The sequence below is a fragment of the Chelonoidis abingdonii genome, chromosome 2, assembly GCF_003597395.2.
Source record: "Chelonoidis abingdonii isolate Lonesome George chromosome 2, CheloAbing_2.0, whole genome shotgun sequence".
Classification (NCBI taxonomy): domain Eukaryota; kingdom Metazoa; phylum Chordata; order Testudines; family Testudinidae; genus Chelonoidis; species Chelonoidis abingdonii.
Window position 1 is genome coordinate 30,465,875 of NC_133770.1, and position 21,542 is coordinate 30,487,416.

Genomic DNA, 21,542 nt, shown 5'->3' on the forward strand with positions numbered 1-21,542 from the left:
CCTGTAATGAATGTATTTTCTAAGAATGCGTTTGTGCCTTCTCCTTCATGGTTTAGGAAAGGTTGATGTTCAAGGTATACGAAAAATGGTCTTTCTTTTTCCTTACACATTTGTAGATAGGGTAAGATGTGAGGGAACAGGTCTATATCTACCTGAAAGAGCTGTCAGTCAGCTGAGCTGATGAAATTAATGAGAGGTTGGCTGAGTGCACAAAAACTACAGAGACCATGTTTCCTCAGGCTTGGCACATGTTTGACATGTTGGCCTCCCTGCTTCTGCACAAGTCTTTAAACAGCCTCCTTCTCAACATATCTGTTGAGCTAGCAGAGAAAGTATGGAAAGTATGTGGCTTGGCTGAGGAGACAGAATAATGGTTATCCCTTTCTCTCTCATCGTCCCCTGAACAACTTCTTAATGCCTACCAACCATGTTTTTTTACACCCCCCCCCCCAAACAGTAGTACTAATTTTGATGGATCTGTCCCACAATCTCCAAGTTAGACCTCTACAGCGTCATGAGTCTTGAATCGTGTTGGCACCCATACAGTTCCCTCATTTGATTGCCTATAATTATTTATTTGTTATTCCAATTCTATTTGTGTTGTTTCTCTTCCTACCCAAAAAGATGATTCATCAGTACACCTAAATAAGTAAATGCCAGCAGCCCAGCATTCATGAGCAACCATGCAAAAAGAAATTAACCTGCAAGAGGAGGAAATGGTAAGGAAACAGACAGTTTTATGCTTGAAAGAAAAGAGGGATTTAAAATAAAAATTAAATGCACTTTGTAATATATATTCTGAGTCCAACACCCACAGATCTTTGGATAAATATGGGTACAAAACCAAATTCCTGGTGAAAATTGCAGAGTTGTGCACAACTATTTTTTCCTTTATCTGTTTGGTGAAAACCTGTTTTTTGTACGCATAGCTACATACTTTTAGAAACTATTTACAGAGGGCTTGCAGGAAGGATGAGAAATGGCCATCCCATGGTATGAGAGAGAGCTGTGCAATGGGGGAAAGAGTTGAAAATATAAAAGCCTAAAAAGCCTAAGATCTGATCCTGCAACTCTGCCTCTTACAAGTATTCCCATTGAAGTTCTACTGGAACTGTCTTCTGAGAGAGGAATGTGCGACTGAACCCCAAAATATCTTAAATTTGCTTATTTTGATATTATCCTGGTAAGTTAAAGGCTTCAGATCATTTCAGAGAAAGGGACTGCATGGATGTAGGAAATGAAAACACTTTTCAGGAGTTTTTTGGCTAAAAGAATACAAAACTGCTTAGTGCTGGAATACATAGGTACTGCTTTTTAAATGTGTGCATCAGATGCAGATACATTGTTTATGAAAAGTTTCTTAAATATTTGATTCATCTCTTCGGGCGAGAACAGTTTTAATTTGGTTTTTGATTTATGAAACATAGAGGCAGGAATAAGCCCCAACTTCTGAATTGTAGTTGCAGTAGATCAATCACCATATGCTGTTTTGTTTGTTTTACACTATCTTTACTGAGATTTTACTGTGAAATTAATGAGTAAAGAGAGAATTGGGAAAGAGAATTTCTTCACAGCCCTTAGAGTCTGAGAAATACAATCTGTAGCATGCTTGATAATTTTTGGTTTTGCATGTGCACATGCAAAGATCATGACATTTTTGGTATTCCTTTGTAAACAAGAGAGATCAGCACAAGTTTGATTGACAGCCTAACAGATTTCAGTTTACTCTGAATTCAGTCCATATCCTTCAACACTGAATATCTACATATAATACCAGCTGCACAGCAAAACCATCCATTCATTGCATCTGTCCTTAATAATGTGTGTGTGTGTGTGTGTGTACACACGAGAGAGAGACCTTGCTTGTCACTCAGAGGTATCATGGAATATAGAAAATCGGAATTGTACAACTTTGGAAATTCATGAGCATAAGAAGATTGAAGTTAAATATAGGAATGACTTTTAAATGTGGCTGTCTTCTCATTGCATTAGTATCCAGTGATCTATTTTTTATGCATAATAGATTAGTCCCATTCATGGAAATGTAGAGGCAGTCATTTTCTAAAGACTTCAGTAATCAAAATGAGTAGTGAGTGGGTCATCCTTCTTTTCTCTTTCACGGGGAATGCAAAAGTTCTGTCCCAAGATAGCCTTTATCAATAACTGGAAATTACCCATGTTCTAGGTTAGCAGCTTCATGTGCTCTGGGAGAAGACACTAGGCTACGAAAATTCTTTAACACTGTTCCCTTCTAAAACAAAGATCAACAGTGGCTTGATATTGTGTAACTAGAACTGCTGCCTTACTAAACATGTCTTATGGCCATCATCTCTCTGGTCTGTTTTACCTTCCAAGGTCATGTTCTAAAATAATCTGAAACTAGACACACTGTTAAATTGCATCGTACAAAAATACAATAAATGGAATCTACCCAGAGGGGAAAGGAGACTGCCAAGCAATGGTGTCCATCTCATTTAATATGCACAGATGCTTGTAACAAGTCACTTGCTCGCTGACTGACACAATTAGTTTCCATATTTTCACTGAACTAAAATCTTGAAATTGGGCACACTAGCTCACAGAAAACTGCTGATGAAAGAAAACATCCCAAATTTGACTTCTCTATCAGAGATCACGCAAAAGATCATCCATTGCTTAATGGTCTCACTATACCATTAGATGCCTATTAGGAAGCATCCATTTGTTTAAACAAATTTTTTTTTGCTGTAGAATAGCCTTGTTTTGTACGATGGCTTTGTTCTGGAGAAGTGAAGGTCATTTGAGATCAACAGTTGTTTTCATACCTGCTAAAGAATGGTTGATGTCAAGTAAAAATGGAATGACTGTGTTGTACCAAACCTCAAACATTGTGAAAACTAATAAACAGGTTATACTAATATCATAAGAACATATTACTACTTTACCTGGGGAAAGATGAGGTTGCATTCCATATACAGAAATTGTATTGTTAACACGATTTAGAATCATACAAGACCAAATATGCCTCTGTGAAACACATCCTCCTGGGGGAATTCTGTGCCAAAAAATGAAAAATTCTGCACCCAATATTTTAAAATTCTGCATATTTTATTTGTCAAAGTAACACAATGTAATCATTCCAGTTTCAATTATTTTGGTATTTAATTTCAAAATACCTGTCACTAGCCCTTCTGAGTCTCAGCTGTAACACGCCCCCAGCCCTGTGTGCCCTGCACTGTCCGTGCCATGCCTCCTCACCTGTCCCCACTGTGAGGAACACAGCCTCTTCTGCCTCACTGGCTGCTATGTCTTCTGGCACAACAGCAGCTCCTGGTGGGTGAAAGGTGTAACTGCAACCTCCCTCCAGCAGAATCTATATTCTGTGGAGGAGGAGGAAAAAAATCAGGGAAGGGGGCGTGTAACCGGGCGTGCACTCACCCCTGGGGTGCCTCCTACTGGTCACTCCTGGGAATTAGCTCGAATTTGCAGCTGGAGCGCCCTCTTCAGGCCGGTGATCCGCCTTCTAGCTTCTGGCCCCGTGTCCCTCCTTGGACTCCGGTGCCCCTTTTACGTGGGGTTCTGCCCCCTGGCAGTAACCCCTTTCTCTTAGGGGTTTCCCCTCCCTGGGAACCCCCCCCCCCACTCTATCCTCACTTTGCCTCAGGGTCTTGGCAACTGCCCAGTCATTAGCTAGCCCCACGCCCTGGGGCAGACTGCAGTATTAGCCTCTCATCATCGGCAAAGGGGTTTGGACCCACTGCCTTGGCCTACCCCTGGGTTGCACCCTGCAACCCCAGTACCTCTTAGCCTACTCCTAGGCCGCAGCCTGGGCTTTTCAGGCAGGAGCTCCCCGGCTCCACTGCCTTCCCCAGCCCTGCTTAACCCTAGGTACCTTGTCTGGTCCCTTGCAGCAGCCAGGCCCTTCTCCCTCTGAACGCAGAGAGAGACTCTTGGCTCCTGGCTTCTCTGCCCTTTTATTAGGCCCTGCAGCTCAGTTTGGGGCATAGCCCCCAGCTGCAGCCACTTCCCCAATCAGCCCAGCTTAAAAGGCTGCTTTCCCCAGCCCCGGCCCCTTCCCTGGGCTGTTTTTAATCCCTTCAGGGCCGGAGCAGGGATCCACCCTGCTACAGGGCATAAACTCTGTGCATGTGCAGAATTCCACCAGGAGTAAACTGCCCAGGTGCTCATATGCGCTCTCTCAGATGGCCTAATGTAATGTGGAATTAGTATTTTTATAATCATCTATCCATTAAACGTATTTGTGGAAACCTTTCTGTTTAAAATCCGGTAAATAAGACTGGTGGTCTCAGATGACCTGCACTTGATCAAATAGGAGCCCTCAGGCCCGACATGACCACTTCATAAAATAAATAAATACATGTTTTTTTTAAACCATTCTTACATCTAATGTGCTTTGAGGACACTTGAATTCTTCATATCTGAAAACTGATGACTTCTGATGGAAAGATCAAATCTGGGATGTTTCTGTATTCCAGTGGTTCATAATGAATGGGTGTAACAAATTACAAAATTCCAGATCAATGGTAAAATGACATTTGTTAGTGGCCTGTCACAAACATATATTGATTATAGATTGATATTCTATTAACCCATTCATTTTATATTTATATATCTGTCTATATATATAATTGTTGTTATTTAAGTTATTATATAAGAGTGAATACAATGTTAAGAAATGTTCACATGGGACTAGAAGTTGATACATTTTATGTATATTGTCTGTGGATAAATTCCACAGTATGGGGCTGATTTTGCTGCTCTTATGTTGAGTTAGGGACGTAAAATGTTACCCAATTAACCTGTAAGCATTAGTTTCACTAGTTGACCTGCCTTAACTGTTAATCCCTAGGCTGACCAGCTGATCCCAGTGGCCCTGCAATGCCCAGCTGGAGCAGCGACACCTGGCCAGAGCATTCCTGCTCTGCTGGCTGACCAGCCCTTTAACCAGTTAACCATTTAAACAATTAAAAAATATGTAGTTAGGTGGTTAACTTTTTCAATGGTATTTCCATCCCTGTGTTGAGTAGTGCCATACTCTGCAAGGAATCCCTTTGAAATCAATGAGTCTGTTTGGGACTTAGGTGGTGCTCACTGGAAATGTGGGTGTCAGACTCGATTTTTATCTCTGATAACTACTGTATATTTAATTTTAATATTTTAAAATGCATACTGCTCGTGCTCGGGGGAAGATGATACGATTAGAGCAGAAGACTGAGAATCGAGATCTGGGCTCCAATCTGCAGCTATGTTACACTCTATGATCTTGGGCAAATAAATTAATACTTCTGTGCCTAGCTTTCCCATTGTCACAGGCATTGTGAGGCTTAGTTCTTTTAAATGTGTATGATACACTTTAAGATTCACTTATGGCAAAGGGAGTATAAAATTGCAGAATATAATTTTTCAACTAGATGTATATATGTCGTTTTTCATTCATTATGCTCAGATTATACTGTATCATCAGTTGAATGGCATGCCAGCTTCCTGTTACCTCATCTTCGCCTATGCCACAGATCACATTTTGCTGCTGTTTACTTGGAATTCACATTATGGTGTTTTTTTTTGCCAGGAATCTAGTTAGCAAAAGTATACGTTTTCCGAGTTTGAATTCAGTATTTCTTTCTCTCAACCTGCTCCACCCTTATAGCCGTGATCTAAAATGGCAGACATAATTTTCTTTTTATAAACTGTCAGTTTTACAAATGGATGCCTGTAGTGCTACACATGAGCAATATGCAGTACATTTTTCAAAGTTCTGCTTTTAGTATGTGTGTACGCTTTATTGCAGTATTGCTTTGCTCCAAATGAGGAGCATTGCTCTTCTTTAAATTCAAAGTTCCTGCATGTGCAACAAGCCATATAATGTTGCTGTAACTATTTTCTGAGCAACCAGAGTAAAGAAATAAAAATCACTGTTCCAGAAGTGTACAAACAATGAAGTACCAAGGGTATATAACAGAAGTTTAAGCAAAATAAGTTATTGACTGAAACAAAGTCCTTTGAGGGAGGGCCAGTAGATGAGAGTGGATGGCTTGTTGCAGAAATGGTTGTGGTGGGAACATCAGTAAGAGTATGCAATTTGGGAACAAGGAATCTTTTTACAGAGACTTTCGTCTGAGATTATTTTGATCCATTTCATTGTTGTTATATTCCTATTCCACAGTAACAGTAAAAATTGAAAGCATGCTCCTGTCATATCAATTTTACATCAGACATATGGGAAGCAAGAAACACTTGGCAATTCATATGTTGCGTGTGGCCCAGTAGCAACTGAAGTAACAGGCATGGAAATTTCATATTGCAGGGTTCAGGATATCTGTTGTTGGGATAGGGTGACTTAGTAAGTTTAACAGCGTTACAACTATAGGTTTAAACTACAAGCTGGTTGATGCACTGACGGCTAGTAATTAAAGCATTGCTGTGCAGAGGTCATGCTAATGCATCATCTTATCGACAATTTCTAGAGGGTCTCTCTAGTGACAAGATCATTGTCAGTTGTAAATCGTCTGAAATTGAAAATACAGCAAAATCACTGTACCATTTTTTTTCCAGCTCAGAAAAAATTCAGTGGGGAATCCACAGTAAAGTAAACCCCTTAAGTTGCTAGCGTATGCATTTTAATTTGAAATGCAGTAAAATGCTACTGTTAAGTGTTGCTGTAATGTTGTCACCTAACAACTCTAGCATTATACTGATCAGTTCCCATTACAAATATTATAGAACTGTACATGTCGGCAGTCCCCTAAAGCTGTTTGGGGAAATTCTTCTTAAAAATTAGAACATTTAATTATAACCGATGATCCATGTCAGTAGTAGTCTTGTGAGGACTCTCAGCTGCAGCTCTAGAAGAAATGAGTTTTCTGTGTGACCCTGGTGGCTACCTTATTAAAAATCTTGTTTTTATATGATATTGCAGTTAAAGTGATATGCACCATGTTTGCATGTCCGAGGAGGTTGGCGTGCTAATGCTTTTTTGTTTTCTTTCTAAATGAATGGATGATTATTTTTAAAAAGGGTTCCCTGATTATGTGTTTGCATATTTTATCTTAGTTTAGAACAGTTATTTTAATTTATTTTTTCAGTGCTTCCAACGTTCAAACTGCATCTATCATAATTCTGCTCCCCTTCCTAAAAATTCCTGCTATTTGTTTAGCTCTGATAGTGGGAGTAGTAGTGGAAATATTGCTGTAGATAGGACTTCAGTTGGCCTCTAGTAGAATAAGTGCTCTTATATAACCTTGCTTAGAGCAGGACTACATCAGACTTTGGTTAAAATGCCAATGCTGTGTCTAGTTCTCACTGTTAGTACGGCCAATGAAGAACAGCCAGTGGTAGCAATGGATGGTAGGAAATTTTAGGAAAATGCTATGGTTTGTCTATGCTAGGTTGTTTTCCTAAAATGACCCATTGTTGGTATCACATGCTCAGCTCTATTGGTGATCACAGCCATGTGGACGAGGTACACTAGTATGCCATTTTTTACTTGCTCTGAGTAGGTTAACAACATTCTAAAAGTACCAGCAGCTACAAGAACCTGGTGGTCTTTAGCATTCCTATTTTTACTTCCACCAGTGCAGCTAAATGCTGTATCAGCTGTGGCCCTGTGTTGGGAAAAATAGCCTTGTATAAAGGAACTTAGCTTCTTGTGAGAGAAGCAGCTTACTTTGAAATGGTACCGAGTACTAGTATTTGATACTTACTTTTAGCAGAAAAAAATGAACACACACACACAGACACCCCCTATATGCATACATATGTACATACGTCTATGTCTCTCATGACTTGGTGCATACTCCATGCAAACCCACTGATGTTAGTTTACATCTGGTGCTGTCTCATAACATTCGTGACTTAGTGGATTGAGACATTATTATGAAAATTTAATTGTAAGCAAAAGTGATTGTCTTGAATAACATATAGTTAAATTCAGAGTCTAGGCTTCGGTGCTCAGCTGAAGTTGGAATACAGGCCTTGATAGTGTTGTTGGGTTTTTTTTCTTTTCCTCTCACAAAGAGGTTTTACTTTTTGTACATGATTAATGGAGACTAAATGGAGAAGGAGTTTTGTGTAGAATGGATAAAACTCTTGTTTAAAAGGCTGTGTTGAAAATGGTGTACATATAGATCAATAATAATAGAATTATATATAAAGAATAAAAACACAAAAAGCATCTCTTACATAAGAGGCAGAGATGTCTGTTCATTCAGACTAGCTGAAGGTCTGTTATATGACAAGGACTGATCAATGACTCATGGACCAATTGTGGTTTTTCTTCATGTGAAATCATATTTCTTTTATTTCCTCATCCAGATTGTGATTTTGTTGTACTTTTCTACCACCTAAAATGATTAAAATTGGTTTTCTTGGCTCCCAGTAATTGCACTGACCATTTCACTGAAAGAAGGAAATAAAATGAGAAAATCCACAGAAAGAATTCCATTCTTTACACACTGCTTGCTGCCTTCTATAGCGCTGCTAGAGAAACTTGTCTTCAGCAGAGTTCTGCAAGTAAACTAACAGACTTTCTGTTTTAAAAAAGAGAGAGAGAGAATCTTCACCATCTGTTTTTGCCAGCATAGTCCTCAATATGCCACTTTGAAAAAAACCAGTCATTTTTGGCCACTGATGACTGATCTGTGCCTGGGCAAATTAGTATAGTAGAAAATTTTATTTGAATGGTCATTCAGACAGGAATTTTGTTACAAGGATATTTGAGTCTGGTTCAATTCATGCTTTAATTTCTTGATGCTGAAGTTAATTTTCTGTTTGAGTCCATTTTTAGTAAACAACTTGTCAGTCATGAGGCATTAACACTGCAATGCAATATATTTAAGAAAAAAGTTGTTTTATACCAGAAATCTTGCCTGGAAAACATCATTATATATCGCATTTATGTATTGAAGTTTTCATTTTGTAGCATTTCATATTATGGCCTACAATATGTCCTTTTCAATTTTCTTTCCCTGTAAGTGTGTGTGTTGGCACAGGAGGTATGTTATAATGCTTAGCTTGCCTTGAGTAGCACCTTATTGCTTTTGCTTGGACCAGGTAGTAATGGGTTGTCTCCTCTTGTAGTTTATTTGCTTTGAGAGGGAAAAGTTTGGTCTGAGACCCTGAAAAGATTGCTGAAATATATACCCATCCAGTAGAAGTTTAAGTTGGAAGAGATTGTGAAAACACAAGCCGGTGCAGGCGATGGGGAACCTCATAACGTTTAGTTTGGAATTTACTGGCTTAAATAAGAAGGGAGTCTTTGCAATTAAATACACCTCTACCTCAATATAACGCTGTCCTTGGGAGCCAAAAAATCTTACCGCGTTATAGGTTCGTTATATTGAACTTGTTTTGATCCACTGGAGTGTGCAGCCCCGCCCCCCCGGAGCACTGTGTTATATCAGGTCACGTTAGACTCAAGGCAATAGAATCGTATATGCATCTTTCCAGTGTAATTGTCCAAATTCACTTTATCCTTTTTCAGTGTTTCTTTCATATTATCTTAAAAACCAGCTGCATTGTCAGTGTGCAAGGACTGGTTGTGTTTTTTTATAAGACACTTTCTTTGTTTCTTTTGAAATAGAAAGATGAAAACTACAGAAGCTTACCACGGGATACTAGTAACTGGTCTAACCAGTTTCAGAGAGACAATGCTCGCTCATCGTTAAGTGCCAGTCATCCCATGGTGGACAAGTGGCTGGAGAGGCAAGAACAGGTAATATATATTAATATATATATATTACTTTAACAATTTAATCTTTATGCTAGTCCACAAATATTACAAAGAAGTAAATTCCTAAATGATAATGGTTCTGGAAGCATGGGTATTAGTATCAGATATGTAGAGAGTAAATATGTATTGGGATTCCTCTGCTTCCAAAAACTTCATTAGCAATGAAAATAGCAAGCAGGAAATATCACCCATTTTTGAGCCATTCACCCATTTTATACAGTACGTGGTGAGTGTTCTGATGAGCACTGCTATTCTTTGCTACTCTTCTTCACAGGTGGTATCAGGAGGCTTGTTTTATTTAGAGATTGTTATTTTGAAGTAAATTTTATCGATGAAAAGCCAATAATGTTGCCCACAAAGTTATGTAACTAAATAAGGATCTATTTTTGCATATCATTTTTGAAATGCTATTTATTCTTCTGAACCAGTGACATGTCCTTCAATTCTAGCTTTAAAGTCATAACTGTTGTTTGCCTTTACTGACCACTTTGAAATTACCATTTTTAAATTTTTCTTTTTACACAATAATTATGCCTAATGTTTTTTCTCCTTTAAGAATTTCACAGTTATGAATATTGAAAGACTTAAAATGAAGATCAAGATTTCTAGATATCACCTTTGCTTGATCAGTTTTATGTTCAGTAAATATCCATATTGCAAACTTGTTATTTGGAACCATTTGGTGATTGAATTATGTGTTGTAGATTGTAGAATTGGTGCCATAGATTGTAAGCGATCTCCTTTTGCAGTGTTGTTTGTGTTTGATTTTTGAGGCATGCCTCCCTGAGTCATTAGAATCTGATTGAAATACTTAAATAAGGTGTTGTCTCAGCAAAAGGAGTTGGATTAGAAATCTTAAAAGCAACCTTCCTAGAAAATCAGTGATTTGCATATTTAAATATTTAAACATCTATTTTCCAATAAATGTTGTATTTTGTGAAGTTTTGCTCACAGTCCAATAACTGGACCCACTTTACCCAACTTCATGGTAAATAAATAATACTATGAAAGCCTGTTTAAACAACCATAGTCAACTGATTTAATTTCTGTACTGGCAAAAAAACTTTTAAAATGAGACGATCCATTCATTAAATTTTGGATGTTAAGTCGCATGTAGCTGGAAGAGTGGGATCCTTTGGTGATTTCATATCAGCAGGATAAGTAATTAGACTGAAAACTGCTTAACAGGGCATGAACAGCGGAAGGAAACCCATAATGAGAATGGAATGAAGCACAGCACTGGGGGAGGAGGGGAAGAGCCTTACGCATGAAAAAGTGGATGCAGGTGGAAATCCTGTTTACTTCTTTTCTCAAACTTAACATCCTTTTGAATGTCCCCCTGAGCCCTTTATGTTTCGTTGGATAAACTTAATGCTTTTACATTTAATAAATTAAATTTGGAATGCTTGGTGGTAAGCAAACTGACTGAATAAAAGCTCGTGTTGCACAGTGAATAATAACTAAGCAACAAGTCCTCTCTATTTGTGAAATACTATTCAAGAAGTTTCAAGCAGATAATGGGGTTGTCCAAGGGACTCTTCTGTCCTGTCCCACTTTGTGCGGCTTTGAACATCGTATGGAATCACAGAAAAGCCTTTTGGGATTTAAAAATGCTCTGAATTCTTTAGTTCAGAACATGAAGTGTTTGCACTTAGAGTAAATAGTTTCCCACAGCACTCTGAATTGGCTCTTCCTTGCTGGGCCTCTGCTTTTCACTTACCTTTCTTTTGGGAGGCACTCAAGGCATTAGAAGCTCTGAAAATGGACATAAGCAACAAGGAAAAACAGGCAAATAAGAAGAATTTAAGTGTCTAGCCTCTGGTGTGGCCTGCCAGCCTGCACAGCCAAGTCATTTGGTGTCTTTAATCCCTATACTCCACAGAGGTGTTGCGGTGGAGCTGGAATCCTCTCTTGTGCTAGTACAGCTACCAGAAATGGCCATGCAAGTGAGCATACTGTGGATCTGGTGACAAACCAAGTGCAATGACAATGCTAGGAAGCCGTCAAAATATAGCTGTGCTCTAATATAGCTGTTTGGCTTCATAGAACTGAAGGGATTACCAGGTTTGCGCTTGTGCTGGTCCCAGAGACGTTGCTCACTGGAAGAATTTCTTTTGGAACAGTGTTGCTTCAAGCAATGCTTATTCTATGTACTTCTGAATCTTGTGCCTCACCTTTTCCTCTTGAGCATATGGAAGAAAGGAAATTTTCCAGAGGGTCCTGGTAACCTTCAGAGATAGCTAAATGTTGTGAGATTTTGCTTTGAGGAGCACAATTAATTCGTTAAGCAACTCACTAGAATTACTAATGTTAAAGACCCCCTGTCAAGGCTGATTCCCCACTCTGGCACTTTGAGTGCAGAGACTATGGGCCTGCAAGAATTTAAAACATTAATACTGGCCACTCCAGGCTTGTATTAAACTCCCAAGGTTACACTTTTCTCTAACTTTTGGCTTGGTAAATGCTGCCACCACTCAATTGCAAACCCCTTTTCAGATCCCAGGAAGGAGCACTTGGGAATTCCTTCCTGTGGGGTACTCTCATGCCCTTTAATCCCCTTCCTCCCTCTGGGGAAGGGCTAAGAAAGAAAACAAAGGAAATTAGCTGTTGCCACCAGCTAATTTAACAACATCTGCACAAACCTCTTAGGACACCAAAAATCCAGTCCTGATCTTAAAAAAGGTAAATTTTATTAAAAGCAAAAAAGAAATAAAATACATCTGGAACTTTTTTAAAAGAGCAGTTCCAAAGATCAAGCCCTCCAAAATAGCTTTCTTGGGGGTTCAGCTTAAAGTTTACAAGCAGGGTCGCCCGGGGCGGGGAGGAAGTGGGGCAATTTGCCTCAGGCCCCGCAGGGGCCCCTGCAAGAATATAGTATTCTATAGTATTGCAACTTTTTTTAATGGTAGGGGCCCCTGAATCCTCTGGGCAGCCCTGGTTACAAGCACACAAAAGCATCTGGGGTTTGCACAGAGGAGTCCACAAGCCTTACAGAAAACAAAAGAAATAAACCCAATCACATCTGTTTTTAAACATTCCCTATCGCAATGAATCCTTCTAGGTACGGACGATGACTTTTCATACTTGGTCCAAACTTTGCACAGCATTCCAGCTGTCCCTCTTCTCTTCAGCCCAGAGAGAATAAGGGAGAAACAAAGGGAAAGCTTCCCCCCACCCCTTAAGAAGTTCTAGCCTTCCCGTTGGCTCTTTTGTTCAGGTGCCCACTCCCTTTTCTTTGCCTGAGGGACTTTTTAACCCTTTACAGGTAAAGCAAGCAGCCACCGAGAGGGACTTCATAGCAAACTGGCTGGCTTGGTGTCCATAAAAGGGAGATACTGCTCCCCTTCATTTATCATCTCCCTCCCCCCCTCACCCCTCTGAGCCACTAGGTGCTAGAGAGAGAGTTATTTTGACAGGAGAGAAAACATATCTCATTTCCCATACAGTCCCCTATAGAGCAGACTGTGATCTTGCAGTGAGATTGTTATAGGATGATATAATAAGGAATAATGTACCAGTTCTCTGTACTGGCACTTGTTAAAGAAATAGCTCTGCTTCTGTAGACTACTATGGAATTTAGGGCCTCAGAACGGAGGGTCACTTGAAAATATATAGTAGAAATAGCAATTAGCTGCATCTGTGGTACATTACCAGGCCTCTACTAAATTTTGAAGTGGGACATCCAAGAAGATGGAAGATTTGTGTCAGCCTTCTGAATTGTCTTAAGGAATCATGGCTCTGTGTGATGCAGGACCGGCTCTAGACACCAGCAAACCAGTTGTGCGTGGGGCAGTACAATTCCAGGGACGGCATTCCGGGAGTTGTTTTTTTTTTTGTTTTTTTTTTTTTTGCTTGGCGCAGCAAAAAACCTAGAGCCAGCCCTGGTGTAATAGGTAGGAATCTATACTTCAATTTAGGGATCATTCCCTATTTATTTACAAAAGATTCAAACAATTTGCTGAAAGAATCGATCAGTGTAACTTAGAGAAAAGTTTGTTATTCCAAGCCATAAAATAGGACACTACTTACACCTTGAAGAATTGCTTATCCAGCAGAAATGTGAAGGTTTAAATTCAGACAGTTTCCGCTTTCAAATTTCTCATGCTGTAAACTAACAAACCATTTTAGAAGATAAAGCCTTCTATTGTTTCACTGGGTAGACAAATTCACTCTGATCGATTTCAAAGTAATGTTAACATAAATTTTGTTACTCTATACTATTTACCCCTTTAAATAATAATTAGAAATGTATACTTTTCTTATGGAATAAAATTAAATGGAAGTAGTGCTTCTAAACTTTTCTTCATAAGAATTCCCCCTAGCAGACCTGTTCCAAAGAATCAGTTGAAGATAGTTGGCAATTTTCCCAAAATTTGTTCACATGCATAATATTACCACTGTTCAATTGAGAAATCATAAAATAACTAATTAAAAAGCTCAGCCCACCTGAAGTGGTTTGAAGGATTGGAGTCAAAGATTGGGGAATGCCATCTAACTGCAGAAGTCATCACAGTGGGGAGGTTGGGGTGGAGAAGGTGAGAGTTGAAGTTAACATTTGGTGGAAAGTTTAAATATTATAAAAATTCTATAGGTTATTTCAGTTTCTATAAGCAAATATTGAAATTGGCAAAGATCAAGTTTACATAAGAAATATCACACTTAAATAGTATATTCTTCGCTTTACTGGAGAGGCCCTGCATTTTAAAAGGATTAAAAATCCTGTGCTGTTCTATGTGATTGTGGAGCAGAAGAAGGGAAGGGAAAGGAAGTTATATTTTTGATTGTTTAATTTCTAAGGCAGCTGATCAGAAAAGCCATTTGCAAATCTAAAGGACAGCATTCAATTAAATTAAAACTGCATGGGAATTATATAAACTGTTTTGTGTTCATTAATGAATAAAAGCACGGTACTTTATCAAGCACTGTTCAAAATACACAGCAGCTTATTCAGAACAGCTCAACATAAATTCAGTTTTCCACATCCAACTCTTTAAAAAAAAAAAAAAAAAAAAAGAATTAAGAAAGCACCACATTTAGAAGATGAAATGCACATTCATGATCATCGCTGATGAGCAGTTCTGAATAGCAAAATCTCTGAAGCTCTTCAGTATTTTTTAAATATGGAAAATGAAAATGGATTTTTCTCTCTTCAAAAATGGGGGATAGGGAAGAAGAAGTTAGGTCCTTACTTCTGCTCTCCTCCTGTGGTAGAAACTTACAGTATAGTAGATCAAGCTGGGCAGAGCTCTTTTCATTTTAAACATATTGCTAGCTGCCTCCTTCCTCTTACAGTTAGCTTCTTGCTTGTGACGCCTGTCAGCGGTGAAATACAAATGTAATCTCTGTGTGGTCTTTCTGGTTCTCATGCTAGCAATGATATATCTGACATGCAAATATTGTTAGTGCTTGATCTCCAAGCACAGAGTACCAGAGCCACTCAGAGGGAGGAGGGCAAGTGGGGCAATTTGCCCCAGGCCCCTCAGGGGCCCCCAGGAGAGTTTTTCGGGGGCCCTGGAGCGGGGTCCTTCACTTGCTCCAGAAAACTCTTGTGGGGCCCGGGCCACTGGAGCTTTGGTGGCACTTCGGCGGCGGGTCCCGGCGCGGAAGGAACCCCCGCCACCGAAGTATCACCGAAGTGGGGGCCCCCACCACCGAAGACCCAGGCCCCCGAATCCTCTGGGCGGCCCTGCAGAGTACCTGCCTTCAGCTTTATTTTGAGCAACTGAATGCTTGTTTTTAATATGAATAAATCTACCATTTTAAAATGTTCAGACATTACAAGATAGAATGGGACTGTGGGCTGCAATGCAGCAATGCTGCAATTGCTTCAGTCTGAGCCTGAAGCAATGGTAGGAAGATTGTATGATGCCATCTACCTGAGAAGGAGAGGGTATTCATCTACCAGGGGATACAAGCAGACACCAAATCTTGAATTGTACATTTGCCATAGCACTGTGGCTAAGGCTGAGTTTCTTTCATCTTTGCGAGTCCTCACTTTCAAGTCCTTTGCGAGTCCTCACTTATCATTGGCTTGCATGTCCCAGGCTTGTTCTTGGCTATTTTTGTGTTTTCATAGTGTTAAAAGTTGGTGATTTTTATGCTTACAGAAATTTAGTGAGTGGGTTTTTTGCCTCTTTCGGGCTCTGAACTAGTACTGTTCAGATTTAAAACTTAAAGCTTGCTGTCACAGTTCAGGGCAACTGCACCTGTACTTCTTGTCAGTGGTATAGCAACGGCACTCACTCTCAGTTTTCCAGCTCCTTGGCTGTTGCCTTTGTGGGTGGAGACCTGTGTCTCACTCTGTTCTCACCTGAGTATGTCCAGGCTGCACATTTTCCTTTTTTCACTATGTTGTTCACAGCAGAGAGAGGCTGCCCAAGCACACTTACTTGCTTTCTCTTCAAAGATGGTTAATATTGTGACTGCCCAAGATTGTTAATACCACATAACTCTTTTAGTGTAAGCCTATTTTATTCTTAAAGTAAAAGCTCTACCGAGAAGACATATTGAAAACAATAAAAGAACCTACACACATGCTAATAAGTTTACCAGAGGTCACTCCAACTCTAACACAGGCTCTGGCAGAGGCAGTCCTTCAGCCTCCTCCCCTCCTGAAGGGGTTTACTTTATGGTCACAAGTTCATCACAGCTTTATCTCAGAATAGTCTTATGGGGCCTCAGTAGGCCAAGTTCTTCCAATCCTTCGCTCAGGATTGGAGTGCTCTGTGCAGGGGTGGCTCCAGGCACCAGTGCTCCAAGCATGTGCCTAGGGCGGCAAGCCGCAGGGGGGCGCTCTGCCGGTCGTCGCTAAGGTGGCAGGCAGGGTGCCTTCGGCGGCTTGCCTGCGGAGGGTCCACTGGTCCCGCGGCTTTGGTAGACCTCCCGCAGGCATGCCTGCAGAGGGTCCTCTGGTCCCGTGGCTTCAGCGGACCCTCCGTGCTTGTGGCAGCAAAATGTCTAGTGCCGCCCCTGGCTCTGTGGACCGGGATCTTGTCTGGTTGCTGATGAGGAAGAGGGCCATGAGCCAGTTTAAAACCAGGCTATTTATCAGACAATCCTTTCTTTGTCTGTTAGTCCCTGGAGAATCCAATTTGAGCTTAGTGTGTGTGCACCTCTCCAGGGGTGGCTTCCAGTGGCTGGGTGGTCACCCGCTCCTGCCTGGAAGGGCTTAAGAGAGCCCTGGAGAGGGCTGGGGAAGAGGGAAAAGCTGGGCTGATTGGGGAAACAGCCTCAGCTGTGGCCATGCCCCAAACAGACCCAGCTGGCCCTATAAAGGCCAGGGAAGCCAGGAGGAGAGACACTTTCTCTGTTTGTAGAGGGACAAAGGGCCTGGCTGGTTGGGAGTTGAGAAGATACCTGGCTGCAGCAGGGCTAGGGGGAGGCCAAGGGAGCTGGGGAACTCCGGCCTTGAAAACCCCAGGCTGCAGCTTAGTCTAAGGCCAATTGGGTACTGGGATTGCAGAGGCCAGCCCCCGGATAGACCGAGGCAACAGGTCCAAACCCTTCCTTGCCTGTGATGAGCGGCTTACATTGAAGTCTGCCCCAGGGTGCGGGGGCTAGATGATGACTGGGAGTAGCCGTGTCCGGGAGGGACATGGGGGCCAAGCAGCAGCGGGACACTAGCCTGCAGAGGGCGCTCCAGTGGCTGGATGAGCTAATTTCCAGAGACAACCAGCAGAATGTGCTGCATGGGTGAGTCCTACATTACTACAGGCTGATAATGAAAGAAGTATATCAGCATCCCCATCCCTACTAGAGAAGATGCATACTATTCCACAATTTCACATACATAATTTCATTTTTAAAACATTGGACCTCGAAGGTATTAAGCCTAGTTCAATAAGGTTTAACTTAATTCTGTAAAGTTGATCTTAATTCCTTAATTAATCATCTTAATTAAGTTTGTTCAGGATATTGTCAATTTGTCACGTGCATCATTGTCAGTGAGGAATGTCTGCTGTAAGAATGAACACAATTGAGAAATGAAGGAGCTAGGCTTTTGCGAAAACATTGTCCTGGGATATGTACTTCCTTAGCCCTGATAGGCCACTTTGTAGTGGTCTGGTAGTGCAAAGGAGCTGTAAATATGGCTTCAGTGGCCAACTGTGGCATGTGGGGATGTAGTCAGAGGAAAGCGGGTATAGACAGAATTCTTCTGCACTGTGGAGATTCCTGGCTGCTAGAATGGTTCAGTGGGGGCCATTGTAGCTTGGTGCAAGTTAGTGAATGGTGCCAAGATGAAGAGGTGTAAAGGTGGCCTGGAACACCTTTCCTTTTCACTACCCTCAATCCTATATCAAGTAGAGCTCAGCCAGATCCAAGAGTTAAGCCTCAAGTATGTTTGAATGACTACACACAGACCTTTGCTATTCTGACCCAGTCCTTGCCTAATCAATCTTCTCTTCCCTGTTTTACCGAGTACGTTTTTTCTCCTGTCTGTTTTAAAGGTGGCGTCACAATGGGCCCTGCATGTCTTGTGACCTTTCTGCTATGCAGGATCCTGTGCCTGCAATTTCTGATTTAATACGCTCTGTGTCATTGCGCCCCAGCCCCACCGCCCACATTTGAAATTGCAGGTACCAAACTACAGCAGAAACCAGACATAGTTGATCCCTGGAAATGTCATCTGACCCATTATCCTCCTTCTCCTTGAGCCCACATACTTCAAGAGGGTGTCGGATGTACATGAACTGCCCTTCATAATTTGAGTGTTTGTGTGTTGTTGGGCACATCAAATATAAAACCACCAAGAGAGATTAAAATACTAGAGTTAAGGGTCCAATCCATGGCCCACTGCAGTCACTGAAAAGACTCACATTATCTTCAGTGGGCTATAGACAAGGCCATAAGTGCTCTATTTACAGTGTTTTAAGGTCCTCGATCCTAAATCAACATCTTAAACATGCATCTGACGAAGTGGGTATTTACCCTTGAAAGCTCATGCTCCAAAACGTCTGTTAGTCTATAAGATGCCACAGGATTCTCTGCTGCTTTTATAGATCCAGACTAACACGGCTACCCCTCTGATACTAAACCTTTTTAGTTTTGTTTACCTGACGAAAGGTATTATGTACTGTGTGCTAAATTATGCCAACGTTTATTACACCAGTGCAATCCCATTGAAGTCTATTACATTGCGCCTTGTAACTTGAGAAAATAATTAGTCTCTTAACACTCCTCCAGGGAAAAGTAATCCTAACATTTTGTTGTAACATCACAATGAATCTGAAAAAGGGCCATATTATCTATCTTGAGAACATGACCTATGAAGGAAGGCTGAAAGAATTGGGTTTATTTAGTCTGGAAAAGAGAAGAGTGAGAGGGGACATGATAGCAGTTTTCAGATATCTAAAAGGGTGTCATCAGGAGGAGGGAGAAAACTTGTTCACCTTACCCTCTACTGATAGAGCAAGAAGCAGTGAGCTTAAACTGCAGCAAGGGAGATTTAGGTTGGACATCAGAATAAATTGCCTAGGGAGGTTGTGGAATCTCCATCTCTGGAGATATTTAAGAGTAGGTTAGATAAATGTCTATCAGGGATGGTCTAGACAGTATTTGGTCCTGCCATGAGGGCAGGGGACTGGACTCGATGACCTCTCGAGGTCCCTTCCAGTCCTAGAGTCTATGAATCTATAGATATGTGAAAAATGTTTTGTAACATCCATTGTGTAGTAGGACCTTTTTAGTGCTTTATAGTAGAATCCATACAACCTTAACTTGAAATAAGTGAAAGACGAAGCATTCAGATAAACTACAAACAAATGAACAGGTCAGATTTCAGTCACATTTTGAGAGTAAATAGATTTTTTTTTTAGCAAGGTCTTAAGGGATTTTTTTAAATATAAGAATCATTTGTGGCAAAATTTGAGATATTTACATTTAAAGTAGATGGGCCTTTGTATTCAGGTTGTCTGTAGCAGAATCATAACTGAGAGTGACTTTTGCATTCAACCCAGGAATGACAAAGGAGAAAATCTACTAAGACGAACTTTATGAAGGCTGAAGCTTTTCATATCAAAACAAAGTCAAAATTTGTATTGAAGCAAAGTTTATTCAGGAAAATGAAGCAAGAAATACTTGACCAGTACGTTTTATAAACATTGCTAGTCAAGACAGATTTGCTAAATCTCTTCAGAGTAGTTTAGATACTTTGAATAGTTAATTGATCTTTTAATGTGGGTTATTTTTGGTTTATATTCCTGTATGTGAACATACAGTTTGTACAGTGATGGTTATTTGCATAAATAGTTCTGACTCTTCATCTACTATAACTGATAGGGATTGTTTATTACCAAAGATTGTAGGTAAAACAGAATATGAGGGACTGTATCCTGATAAGCAGTGACTCAGAAAAGGACTTAAGGGCCATGGTAGAGATTACCAGTTGAACATGAGCTCCCAGTGTGATGCTGCAGCTAAGAGGGTGAACATGCTCCTTGGATGTATAAGTAGAGAAATATCAGGTAGGATCTGGGATGTGATATAGCCTCTGTTTCTGGCATCAGTGAGGCTGTTACTGGAGTCCTTTCTCCAGGTTTGATGTCCACACTTTGTAACAGTTTAGGGAATATGTCTGTGTCCAGTTACAATCCCATTTGGTTTTATGAACACTATTTGGGCTCGTAACAATTATTGTGAATTGGATTGTTCATTTGGTAGCTGGCAAGGAAGTCCAAATAGTGTTTATAAAACCAAATGTAGTTTACTGCTCTCCTATTCTTTACTGATTGGAACCAAATTACAGGAAAGGAAAAAATTGTATGCTGTTAACTGGTTTGACTGTACTTCCTATGTGGCCACCTTGGGGGTGTCGGGGGTGTATAGGGATAGCGAAGCTGGATCATTAAAGAATGAAAATCATTCATTAAAACAAAAACTTGAGTGGTGGACATGTCATGAGATCAGAGAGAAATCTGCCCGTAACTTCTGTTTTCCATCAGAACCAGAAAAATATCCAAATCATATTGATAGTGAATCAGATCCAGAGATTTGAAATATAAGGTAAGCATTGTACAGCATGTATTTTCTGTGGGTCTTAAAACATGGTCTTGTATTACCCTTTCTTTAGTTTACATGTGAAGTAGTGGAATATCACTCGTTATTTCATAGATTTATATGAAAATGTCTCTCTGCACCATCTATATGTAGTCACACATATATATACAGCTATATGTGTGTGTGTATTTGCATCTATATAATCTCTATATATCTCTATGTATACAAACTTCTTAAAGTTCAAAATTGAAAGGTTCATATTAGAGCTGAGTGTATTGATATCTGAAAAGGAAGAATTACATTCTAAATTGTTGTGAGATATTTCTAAAAAAAGACTATTTAACAGGAATTTAGAGCTCTGTGCACCCATATCCTGTGTGAAAAACAATGAAGTTCTTGAAATATGTGGTAAAATGGTTAGTCAGGTCTACCTAAAAGTTTATCCATTATCTCATTTGAATGACAATCATGTATATTGTTTAGTTTTTTCAGTGTGGTAGGGTGGGGCTTCAGTTTATATTAGACAGTGAGATGGAATAAACTGATTGGGACAGCAAGAATAGTTCAGCTTGTATAAACAGTATCTCATGATGACATCTATCATTTCATACTGTGCTTTAAATAGGAGAGACAATCTTTGGGCCATGTACTTGCATGTAGCAGTACATACACTGACCTTGGAGAAACAGAGGAAATTGCACGTGAATCCAGGGGTAGAATTTAGATCTTTGTATGAACAGTTCTTCATATTCAACAATTTTTATTTTTTTACCAAAAAGTGGTTGGTTTGGGGGATTTAAGCTATTTGCTGATATGGAGG

General features: G+C 40.2%; 2 protein-coding genes across 9 annotated transcripts in view; one reads left to right on the plus strand and one right to left on the minus strand.

Moving 5' to 3' along the window:
• Nucleotides 1-21,542, plus strand: part of PARD3 (par-3 family cell polarity regulator) — a 649,228-nt gene that overhangs the window by 303,854 nt on the left and 323,832 nt on the right. For 6 of the 8 annotated variants that reach the window (XM_075062225.1, XM_075062229.1, XM_075062224.1 and 3 more), the window contains exon 5: nt 9,578-9,709. The exons of the other annotated variants lie outside the window; for them this stretch is intronic. In XM_075062225.1, coding sequence (XP_074918326.1) covers nt 9,578-9,709 — 132 coding nt within the window. The remainder of the gene's footprint in view (nt 1-9,577; nt 9,710-21,542) is intronic. 8 annotated transcript variants of the gene reach the window in all.
• Nucleotides 1-21,542, minus strand: part of LOC116836441 (uncharacterized) — a 149,572-nt gene that overhangs the window by 63,042 nt on the left and 64,988 nt on the right. The gene's annotated exons all lie outside the window — the stretch shown is intronic.